The 11,917-nt window shown below is 42.9% G+C and overlaps 1 protein-coding gene across 1 annotated transcript; it reads right to left on the bottom strand.

The window, feature by feature from the left end:
* Positions 1 to 778: 778 nt before the first annotated feature.
* LOC129858502 (E3 ubiquitin-protein ligase synoviolin-like) lies at positions 779 to 10,892 on the bottom strand. The gene is made up of 16 exons (XM_055927780.1): positions 10,421 to 10,892; positions 8,797 to 8,941; positions 8,606 to 8,698; positions 8,136 to 8,288; positions 7,919 to 7,967; positions 7,397 to 7,500; positions 6,554 to 6,680; positions 5,691 to 5,790; positions 5,430 to 5,495; positions 5,145 to 5,261; positions 4,786 to 4,946; positions 3,180 to 3,329; positions 2,769 to 2,912; positions 2,386 to 2,569; positions 2,193 to 2,296; positions 779 to 2,036 (listed from the first exon to the last, which is right to left on the bottom strand). Exons 2-16 carry the CDS (start codon positions 8,926 to 8,928, stop codon positions 1,837 to 1,839), a joined length of 1,884 nt encoding a protein of 627 aa, XP_055783755.1. The 5' UTR covers positions 8,929 to 8,941; positions 10,421 to 10,892; the 3' UTR covers positions 779 to 1,836.
* Between the last annotated feature and the right edge of the window lie 1,025 nt (positions 10,893 to 11,917).

Genomic DNA, 11,917 nt, shown 5'->3' with positions numbered 1-11,917 from the left:
AGCTGGTTAAACAGTATGATCATTACGCAGGTGCACAATCAAGGGCCACTCTAAAATGTGCCATTTTGTCACAACACAATGCCACAGGTCTCTATTTGAGGGAGCGTGCAATACAATTTGATTTAAATTGGCATGCTGACTTGAGGATTGTCCACCAGAGCTGTCAGAATTTTTATTTCTCTGCCATAAATTGCCTCATGTCATTTTATGGCTGTGCTCTTGCCCAGTCATGTGAAATACATAGATTAGGACATTTATTTCTATTGACTGATTTCCTTTACCTCAATTGTTGCATTTATATTTTGTTCAGTATAATGCGTCTCAACACATGTAAACAAAAATTCATTTATTCTAGGTTGGTGCTCCTTTCCTCAGTTTAGGGCTGGATTCAATTCACATCACGGAGCCATCGCATTAAAATTAAAGGTAATTTCCTATTGAGCTGACATATGCAGCGTTTACCGTGAATGCAGACTCCGGGAACATTGTCTTTAATTGTCACTAGCGCTGTAGAGCAAATTGTCAATGCTATGGATTGATTGAAGAGGCTCTACACTACCACTATAGTAAATAGTAAATGTGAAAAACGAAGAGGAAACACAAGAGGCGATAGGTTTGCCACCAGCTGAGTAGTTTGTGTTGGTCTGTCTTTCCTAGATAGCAGAGATGAATATTCAGCTCCTGATAGTGAACCCAGCCATGAATATTCAGCTCCTGATAGTGAACCCGTCGATGTAGTACACCCCAACAAAGACATGACGTGAGCTCTGACAACAGCAACATTTCATTTCAATGGTTTATTCTGCAGTATGTACAGATCATCCTAGTAAAACTTTACAGTATGTACAAGTTAAATCAACCCACTTTCCTATTAAGTTATAATAACCCCGCCCGCAGCAAAATCTTGAGAAATCAGAAATTACAAAAACAAAAAGTATAACCTCCATCACTCAGGACGCTATGGCTACACCCTATTCCCTAGATAGTGCACTACTTTCAACCAGAGACCTATGCACTACATAGGGAATAGGGGGCCCATTTCAGACATCGCTTCCTTTAACTCAAAAAGGGTCAGACCTCCCTGTAACACGGTCTGACAAGCAGGACAGTAAGGGGGATCCATTTTACAGTCACGAAGAAAAAGCAACCTCTCACAGTTGGATTGACTCCACGGTAGAAGGAGAAGTAGCAGTGATCTGAGATTTAAAACACTGTCCACTTTGTTGTCACTGACCAAGAAGTCAGCTCTTAGATCAGGTCTGTATTTGAAGAAGTCAGGTCTGAGGTCCGGTCTGCATTTGAAGAAGTCAGGTCAGGTCTATTTAAAGAAATCAGGTCTGAGGTCCAGTCTTCATTTGAAGAAGTCAGGTCTATTTAAAGAAATCAGGTCTGAGGTCCAGTCTTCATTTGAAGAAGTCAGGTCTATTTAAAGAAATCAGGTCTGAGGTCCGGTCTGCATTTGAAGAAGTCTGGTCCGCATTTGAATAATACCGATCTCCGGTCAGGTCTGTATTTGAAGAAGTTGGGTCTGTGTGTTTGAATATCACTCCTCAGTATTGGGTGAAGAGTGGTGGAACAAAACACCTGCATATGGATCATAAGATGTCAGGCAGTTGAAAAAGAAAATAAATCTTGTTTTTAATATGTTCCAGCAACAAAAAGGTTGTGGAACAACAGTTGATCCTTCTTCCTCTCTCTTGGCTGTGAGTTTAAACAGCACAAAACACAGAGCCAGGAGGGAAAAGAGAAAAATAAAATACATCTCTTATTATTGATTGGTAATCAATAATGTATTGATTGATAAGTCAGTTCCCAGAATGCATCAGTAGGCATGTATCAGTGGTCAGGAGGAGGGGGTGTGGTCTCGAGTTTGCGGAGACGACGGCGCCTCAGCTCTGAAGGGTTGGGCTCTCCGTCGTCGCCGATTTCCTCTCCATCTCCTTCCTCTTCATCGCGCTTGTCTTCACTGTCGCCCAACGTGGTAGAGTCTGGCTGGGAGAAACCTGTGGCCCCATTCACAGCTTCAGGTTCAGCGGCTGGAGAGTAAGAGACAGAGGAGCGAAACAAAAGTGAGAAAATGTGTCTACAGTGTAAAACATACGGCTTCAAAATCCCACTAACAGCTAGTCCAGATTCCTACAAAATGATTCATGTTCACTTCACAATATCAGTCAGTCAATAGGAGGACTTACCTGTACTGCTCTGAGAGTCATTCTCCTGGGTTTCTGCACTAGTGGAGGGAGGAGATGATCCACTGGCCTCGCCAGCAGCGCTGCTGGTTTCTGACTGAGGAGGACTGAGGAGCAAAGGAGCAGTATGATAATCATATGCTAAACAACAAGGGAAATGTTGACCCACATAAAAATGAAAACAAGACATCATTACGTGAGCGTGGCGACGGTAGTGAGGTAATGGTGGATGTTGAGCATGGCAGCGTCCAGTAGAGTGTGGATGTTGTGGAGACACTGCAGTCTGGCCTCCAGGCCTCTACGGCCGTCCTGCTCCAGCTCCCTCAGCTCAGCCTCTGACATGGTGGACAGGGCCGGGGGAGGAGGGGGCATGGATGACACTGGGACAGAACACAAGGTTATTCAAGATGCCAGCCTTAATACAGATTTGTGAACATCTTAGCCCTCCCTCGGCAACAGGGTAAATAAGAAAACTGTTGCTAGAAATGTTGAAAATGGTGTCCCATCTACAATACTATTTTCATGATGGAGGCTTCCTTTTTAAGTGAAGGAGTAAGTAGGAATGAATCCAGATCTTACCAAACGGTGGAGGTGGTGGCATAGTCAGCCATGGAGGTGAGGGGAACGGTGGGGGTGGGAAGGAGGGGAAGGGGAACCCAGGCATAGGGCCTCCTGGAGCAGGAGCAGCACCGACTGTACTGGCCCCAGTGGACTGACCCGTGCCTGATTCACACAAGGAGAAATTATGACTTCAATGTTCACAGAATATTAGGAGAGACACTTTAGGGCTGGTCTTCCAGACCCAGAGAAAGTCTAGTCCTGTACCAAAAAACATTCTCTATTGAACGGGCCATTTTCGTCATCTAGGTCAGGGAAACCTCTAATTGACTAGAATGTGAAGATTGGTCTGTGTCTACCCTCCCATTCAGAAAAGATAATACTGACAATTTGACAGATGCCTTAGTACCAGAGAGTAGAAATGAGACTCACCAGCTCCCTGAGTCTGAGCTGCCTCTGTGGCCCCAGGGACCTCTGTGGCTCCTGGGGCGCCAGGAGCACCAGCAGGGGGGGCCGCTCCAGGGAAGGGGCCCCAGAAAGGAAACAGCCCTGGGGGGAAGTGGGGCATCATTCCAGGGCCAACTAGATGAGACAAGGGGACAAGAGGACGCATGTCAGTCAGCCGCTTGGGAGTCAACCCAGTTTACAGCTAGTAACTTCATGAAACTATTACTGGGTTTCTATCAGGTGTCTAGTAACTTCATGAAACTACTACTGGGTTTCTATCAGGTGTCTAGTAACTTCATGAAACTATTACTGGGTTTCTATCAGGTGTCTAGTAACTTCATGAAACTATTACTGGGTTTCTATCAGGTGTCTAGTAACTTCATGAAACTATTTCTGGGTTTCTATCAGGTGTCTAGTAACTTCATGAAAGTAAACTCAGGAAAAAAAAAGAAACCCAGTAATGGTTGGTACATCACACCTGCGGGACAGGTACAGGATGGCAACAACAACTGCCGAGTTACACCAGGAACGCACAATCCCTCTATCAGCGCTCAGACTGTCCGCAACAGGCTGAGAGAGGCTGGACTGACGGCTTGTAGGTCTGTTGTAAGGCAGGTCCTCACCAGACAGCACTGGCAACAACGTCGCCTATGGGCACAAACCCATCGTCGCTGGACCAGACAGGACTGACAAAAAGTGCTCTTCACTGACGAGACGCGGTTTTGTCTCACCAGGGGTGATGGTCGGATTTGCGTTTATCGTCGAAGGAATGAGCATTACACCGAGGCCTGTACTCTGGAGCGGGATCGATTTGGAGGTGGAGGGTCCGTCATGGACCCTCCATCATCGGACTGAGCTTGTTGTCATTGCAGGCAATCTCAACGCTGTGCGTTACAGGGAAGACATCCTCCTCCCTCATGTGGTACCCTTCATGCAGGCTCATCCTGACATGACCCTCCACCCTCCAGCATGACAATGCCACCAGCCATTCTGCTTATTCTGTGCGTGATTTCCTGCAAGACAGGAATGTCAGTGTTCTGCCATGGCCAGCAAAGAGCACAGATCTCAATCCCTTTGAGCACATCTGGGACCTGTTGGATCGGAGGGTGAGGGCTAGGGCCAATCCCCCCAGAAATGTCAGTGAACTTGCAGGTGCCTTGGTGGAAGAGTGGGGTAACATGTCAGAGCAAGAACTGGCAAATCTGGAGATGCACTGCAGTACTTAATGCAGCTGGTGGCCACACCAGATACTGACTGTTACTTTTGATTTTGAACCCCCCTTTGTTCAGGGACACATTATTCCATTTCTGTGGAACTTGTTCAGTTCATGTCTCAGTTGTTGAATCTTGATATGTTCATACAAATATCTACACATGTTAAGTTTGCTGAAAATAAACGCAGTTGACAGTGAGAGGACGTTTCATTTTTTGCTGAGCTTATTACTAGGTTCCTATCAGATATATAGTAACTTCATGAAACTTGTACTAGGTTACTATCAGATATCTAAATATTTAACCTGTTCCAGTTTAACTATCAGTGCAGAGGAAGCCATTGCGATATTTGACGTGTTGCTCTGTGTGGTGCTACCCACCGTTCCCAGGTGGTCCTGGGACAGGGGCGTTGGCGGGTGCTGCTGGGGCAGGGGGCTGGGCAGGGGCTGGGGTGGGGGGCTGATTGGGGTTAGAGGCCCGGAGGACATCCATACGACATGTAGGACACGTCTGCTGTCTCTGGAACCAGGAGCGAAGGCAACTGGGATACAAAATGAAGGAAAAGGTTAGTTAGCTACACAGAGTTGGTGACATAAACAGCAGAAAACTAACAGGACCAGCCAAAACAATAAATGGGACAAAAATGACAAGTCAAATATCAAAAATGTTATCTTATTTTCTACTTTCTGATACCTTTCTGTCTAAAATAAGTATAGCGTAGATGTATCCATTAAAATACCTAGAGTGGAAGATATGGTTGCAAGGAAGTTTCTTGGCTCCAGTCACCATCTCTTCACGACAGATGATACACACGTTGTCTGAAGCCAGCAGATCTTCAGGAGTAGCATCTGGGTAACTGCAGAGATACACATAGAGTTCATTGACCATGGACTAGTCCACTGATGTTTAGTCAATGTTTTTCCATCCTAAAATGATGAATATGGTAAGAGGAACTAATTTTTTTTCTCCATTGTGGATACCCAAAATAACAAACAAACAAAACCCAGATGCATTGCACACTCACAGTGTATTCATGTTGCGGATGGCTCGCCGCGACATTATGGCATCTGTTACTGCTTTCTTGAACTGCCTAAAGAACAGAGGACAGAATCCAGAAATTCAAGTGTTCTAATGGTTACGTCTGTCTCTAATAACAACAAAACGATAGAGAAGACAATCAGTTGGCCGGGTAACAGATGGAGTCTTCAGAGAGCCCTGGCTTCCAGGTCTAAGAATTCTAGAACGGTATCTTTAATCTAGAGTTTAGAGTAGCGGTGTTGCTCACCTCATAGCCAGGTACATGGGCCGGATGGCGAATAGGGGGAAGGTGTGAACCTTTATCATGATGGTCATGAAAGCCATGTACAGGAGGACCTTGATGAAACCTGGGAGGGAAGAGTGGAGAGATTTTTTACTGAAGTGGAATGTTATATTATATATGACCAGTTTCCTGGACCCAAAACAAGCCTAGTCTTGGACAAAAACATGCTTTTCATTCTAAGAAATGTGGCTTAATGTGAATTAACGAAGCTCAATGTGGACCCAAGAAACTGGACCTTTAAAGCATCTCTTTAGCGATATAGTTATCATACCAGTGAAGAGCATATTTAGTGATATAGGTGTCATACCAGTGAAGAGCATCTTTAGCGATAAAGGTATCATACCAGTGAAGAGCATCTCTTTAGCGATAAAGGTGTCATACCAGTGAAGAGCATCTCTTTAGTGATATAGTTATCATACCAGTGAAGAGCATCTCTTTAGCGATAAAGGTGTCATACCAGTGAAGAGCATCTCTTTAGTGATATAGTTATCATACCAGTGAAGAGCATCTCTTTAGCGATAAAGGTGTCATACCAGTGAAGAGCATCTCTTTAGTGATATAGTTATCATACCAGTGAAGAGCATCTCTTTAGTGATATAGTTATCATACCAGTGAAGAGCATCTCTTTAGTGATATAGGTGTCATACCAGTGAAGAGTATATTTAGTGATATAGGTGTCATACCAGTGAAGAGCATCTTTAGCGATACAGGTATCATACCAGTGTAGAGTATATTTAGTGATACAGGTATCATACCAGTGTAGAGTATATTTAGTGATACAGGTATCATACCAGTGAAGAGCATCTTTAGCGATATAGGTATCATACCAGTGAAGAGCTCGGTGTAGAGCATGTAGACTGCTTTGTTGTCCCAGGGGTTGTCACTCTGGAGGTGAACAGTGTGGAGGGTGTACTTGATGAAGGTGGTGAGCACCATTGTCATCAGGATGGCATACTAAACAACAACAGTGTTATTATTCTGAGAACTGTGCTGAAGTATAACCAACTGCTTTGATTCATCAAGACCATGAAAATTACTAATACACTGCTCAAAAAAATAAAGGGAACACTTAAACAACACAATGTAACTCCAAGTCAATCACACTTCTGTGAAATCAAACTGTCCACTTAGGAAGCAACACTGATTGACAATACATTTCACATGCTGTTGTGCAAATGGAATAGACAAAAGGTGGAAATTATAGCAAACCTTCTTGGCACAGCTCGCATTGATGTGCCATCCTGGATGAGCTGCACTACCTGAGCCACTTGTGTGGGTTGTAGACTCTGTCTCATGCTACCACTAGAGTGAAAGCACCGCCAGCATTCAAAAGTGACCAAAACATCAGCCAGGAAGCATAGGAACTGAGAAGTGGTCTGTGGTCACCACCTGCAGAATCACTCCTTTTTTGGGGGTGTCTTGCTAATTGCCTATAATTTCCACCTTTTGTCTATTCCATTTGCACAACAGCATGTGAAATGTATTGTCAATCAGTGTTGCTTCCTAAGTGGACAGTTTGATTTCACAGAAGTGTGATTGACTTGGAGTTACATTGTGTTGTTTAAGTGTTCCCTTTATTTTTTTGAGCAGTGTATATATATATAGCAGGCATATAGGAATAAAGTGTCACATGACAGATTCAGAAAATGACAATTTATAGTTTAACAAACCTCAAATCCAAAGACTAGTTGGACAGAGGCCCCTCGTGTGATGATACTGTGACAGGCATGGTTGACAAACAGGAAGTCCAGGATTGCCAGCAACACCATCAGAGCTGTGTGAGAGAGACACAATGATTTAGATAATCTGTCCACTCCTCCCAGTCATTTTGACTGAACACACTAGTACAGGCCTAGACGTTCTTGCCCAGATATGCCAGTTGCATTATCAAGCTACAATGTCGATGTGTTGTTTTACTGGTGTGCACCAGGTGCATCAGTCTGATATATTTGCATATAGCTTTATTTTAAGAAACACACTTGGTACTAAAAACACCAGTTTCACATAGCTGTGACTAAATCAGTAACACTCCAATAAGTAGTAATAATTACAGTACTGATATACACTGTAGGGTCTATTAAAAGACAGTATAACCCATACTGTACTGTAAACCAGTGAAGGGCCCATTACAAAGATACTGTATATCACTGGGTGGGCCTTTAACACCTTGAAGAGATATAACCCATACTCACAGAGCACCCTGAAGTGGAAGACCCAGGATATATTAGGACTTCTCTCCATCTGAGTGAGAAGGTGGGAAAATACCATCAGAACAGACAAGACACATGCTTTCCTTTCACATTCCTTGTCACTTTATAGATGGTAAACATGTTTATTGTAAAGAAACGAAAATGTCTGAACTATGTGAAATATCTATACAAAGGTGTTTAACATGTAACAGCCTCTCACAAAGTCCACCCTGTCCTCAGCCAGCCAGTGGAAGCACTTGATGAAGAGCAGCAGGGTGAATAGGGCAACGAAGCGGGGAGAGAAGTCGTCCCTGAACACGGTAAAGGCCAGACACGTCTCTGTGACAGCATACCAGGATCGCTCTATCAGATGCTGAAGGAAGAGGAAGTTGAATCTTAGTGATAAGCTTTTTACACTATCATACTGACCCAACCTGTACTGGCTTTGACATTTTGTTTTCAGATTTTCCTTTCCAGCATCAGTCTAACAAATATGGTGGATGTGTAACCGAGACAACACAGCTCAGGAATGAGTAGAGGGTATGATGGTTGCATCACAGGCCTAAGCAACAACAGCATTACATTACATAGAAGTCCAGTGTCTGTTGTTGAGAAATACAGATCTGGTAATCTAATAAACCAAGCAGGAGTAAACAAACACTGAAATACCATTTATAAATTGGTCCATACCTCCATCTCTGCAGCTCTCAGCTGTCCGAAGAAGACTTTACGCATGAACTTTCCCAAAAGAAACACCAACACAAACGCCTGGATGTACAACACCTGACACAAAGAGGAGAGGGGAGGGAAAGCCACGTTACAGACCATACATCTGATAAACATATCAAACAGGGGAATGTAGAGAACTACTGTGTACTCACTGCCATACTGGGGCTACTCTTGGTGAGGTAGACCACAGTGGGGTAGAACTGGTGTTTGAGCAAGTAGGCATGGGCAATCACAGCGCCAGTCAGAGCCAGACTGGTGGCAGTCACCAGGGCTGCACGCACCATGTGTAGGCAGTATCTACAGCGGTGTGGTAGGACGACAATCAGAATGTAGAGCAGGTTAGGATATTGTCTTTTCATAATCCTGGCTGTTGGATAATCCAATTTCTTCCTTATAGCTCACTAGATAGCTAACTAACAAGTAACAGTCACTGAATAAATACATGTATGTTGACAGCTGCCTAGGGGCAAGTGTAAACAGAGCAATGTTTGAACTGTACAAAAATCAAAAAACGCAACATGCTACAATTTTGAAGATTTTACAAAGTTAGTTCATACAAGGAAATAAGTCAATTGAAACAATTTTCAGCTTCCATGAATTGTGTACAGATCCTTGCGACATGGGGCTGGCTGTGCATTATCCTGAAACATGAGGTGATGGTGGCAGATGAATGGCACAACAATGGGCCGTAAGATCTCGTCACGGTATATCTGTGCATTTCAAATTGCCATCGATAAAATGCAATTGTGTTCGCTTTCCATAGCTTATGCCTGCCCATACTACCCCACCGCCACCATGGGGCACTCAGTTCACAACGTTGACATCAGCAAACCGCTCACCCACACGACACCATACACGTGGTCTGCTGTTGTGAGGCCGGTTGGATGTACTGTGAAATTCTCTAAAACAACGTTGGAGGCTTATGGTAGAGAAATTAACATTAAATTCTCTGGCAACAGCTCTGGTGGACATTCCTGCAGTCAGCATGCCAATTGAACTCTCCCTCAAAACTTGAGACATCTGTGGCATTTTGTTGTGTGACAAAACTGCACATTTTAGTGGCCTTTTATTGTCCCCAGCAAAATCTAATTTTGTCACGTGCCGAATACAACAATTGTTGACCTTACAGTGAAATGCTTACTTACAAGCCCTTAACCAACCGTGCAGTTCAAGAGTTTAACAAATATTTACCAAATAAACTAATGTAAAAAATTATAAAAAGTAACAATAAAATAACAATAACGAGGCTATATACAGGGGGTACCCGTCCGGAGCCAGTGTGCAGGGTACAGGTTAGTTGAGGTCATTTGTACATGTTGGTAGGGGTGAAGTGACTATGCATAGATAATAAAACAGCGAGTAGCAGCAGGGTACTGGGGTGAGTTAACAATGCATTAGATATGCCAGTGTGCAGGGTACATGTAGGTAGGGGTGAAGTGACTATGCATAGATAATAAACAGCTAGTAGCAGCAGGTTCAATTTCGTTCAAACTAAAACTGCCTTGTTGACATGCCATACTTAATCTACCAAGCTAGGTAAATGTATCGGATGACAAGTTAATAAGATAGCTAACAAGACAGCCAATACCTAGCTAGTTAACAATGCAATGTTATAGCTGAGGGGATGTGTTAGCTAATCTGGGCTGGAAGGGACAGCTAGCTTGGCTGCTCTTTCTCTGCATAGCCAGCTATTTTAGTAGTTAGCTGTACAGTAATGTCACTGCAGTGCGAAACTAATATGGACAGCTAGATAGCTAGCTAACGTTAGCTACTCACGGTTCGATGTCGTTTTTGTCACAGAATGCACTTGTTGAGCTTGTTCCAACGCTTTGATTGGGGCGTTCACTATGATTACAAGATGTATCAAGTCCCTCAACTATATTACGACCAATTACTTTTCCCTTCAAGCATTTCGCTGTCTATTTTACTAACATTTACACCCCAGCCCCAAAGACGCCTGAGTCTCCGATACGTGTTTATCTTTGGCTTGCTCCTCCAAGTGGCCACCTCACTTCCGGGGAAATCCAAACTCGCTAACTAGCAAGAGATTGAAGTGTATATGCGTTCGATGGAAACTGTTTGTTGGCTGTTAAACGAAGAAAAGCTATTAGATAGTTAGCTAACTGACGTTGCATTCCAATAGAAACCGTGACACTCGATTTGCAGAATACCCGTTAGTGTTGTAGCTAGCTACCGTTAGCTAACTGACTGTTCTAAATGGGAGTGCATGGGTTTTCACACCAGCGTACCCCGGTTTATTTTTGGCATTGGATTTGTACCCTGGTGACATTTAAGACCATATTTTAGTAGACATACGGTAACTCAACGCGGACCAATAGATGAACAGGGATATATATTTTACCAATGGTGGTCTGGCAAGTTGATTTCCTACCACGTACTAGCGCCAATCAAATGATGGGGTTTTATTAACCGTAATGACTGTAGTGCCGCACCATTAAAATGTCAGCATCGCAACTAGAGTACCCACCCATTTTATCACAAAAGTGATAAAAATAATATAAATCAGGTGAATAACATGTAGTCACTGTTACCCACTACCGGTTAACTGTGCTAATGAAGTTAATTCAGTCATATCAGAATAATGCCACTAACTGTACCCTACACAAACTTACTTCCACAAGATACAAAAAAATAAAATGGTTAATGAATACAGAAAGTCATTCTGTCACTTGAACATACACTGTGTGTACAGAGAACCGACCCAGCACCATTAACAACTTTATTGATGAGTTCTCTGAGAAGTGTGATGTTTCTAGCTTTGTCACCTGTTCAAAACATTCAGTAATGAACTCATATCATAGTTATCAGTTAGACATACTTTATTTAAAAATGTCAGTAACTCAAGTTTTTCTAGTGATAGAAACTATAAAAATGGAAACATGAGATCTGAGTCTAATAGTAAACAATGATATCTATACCGTGATATGTAAAATATCTGGCATTAGAAAACACGGCAAAGGAAAAAAAAGTTTGCAAAGTAAAATTACAAGTAGTTTGACTGTGGTAAATGTGTAGTAGTAGTGATACATTTCATTATTTTCTTACCGAAAAAATACCAAAAGAAAATCATTAAAACATTTTATGCAAAATCCTTTAAAAAAATTATTACAAATATAAAGTAAGGTAAATGCTTTCCAGTCCTACTACTCTCAATAGAATAAGCACATGGTTGGTAGTGGATGACTCAGAGCAGTACTTTGTCCATTATTTTGTGCCGCTACTCTGAATATTCTTCTGTAGGTTTTACTTTTA

The sequence above is a fragment of the Salvelinus fontinalis genome, chromosome 6, assembly GCF_029448725.1.
Source record: "Salvelinus fontinalis isolate EN_2023a chromosome 6, ASM2944872v1, whole genome shotgun sequence".
In the NCBI taxonomy this organism is placed as follows: Eukaryota; Metazoa; Chordata; class Actinopteri; order Salmoniformes; family Salmonidae; genus Salvelinus; species Salvelinus fontinalis.
Note: the sequence above shows the minus strand (reverse complement) of the source record. Positions and strands in the feature narration are given on the sequence as shown.

Excerpts from the sequence above, each read along its gene's own strand:
- LOC129858502 (XM_055927780.1), bottom strand. The coding sequence starts at position 8,928 with ATGGTGCGTGCAGCCCTGGTGACTGCCACCAGTCTGGCTCTGACTGGC. Across the intron at positions 2,913-3,179 it reads AGCTCAGACTCAGGGAGCTG|GCACGGGTCAGTCCACTGGG; the intron begins GTGAGTCTCATT and ends TGTGTGAATCAG. Across the intron at positions 2,037-2,192 it reads TGACTCTCAGAGCAGTACAG|CCGCTGAACCTGAAGCTGTG; the intron begins GTAAGTCCTCCT and ends CTTACTCTCCAG.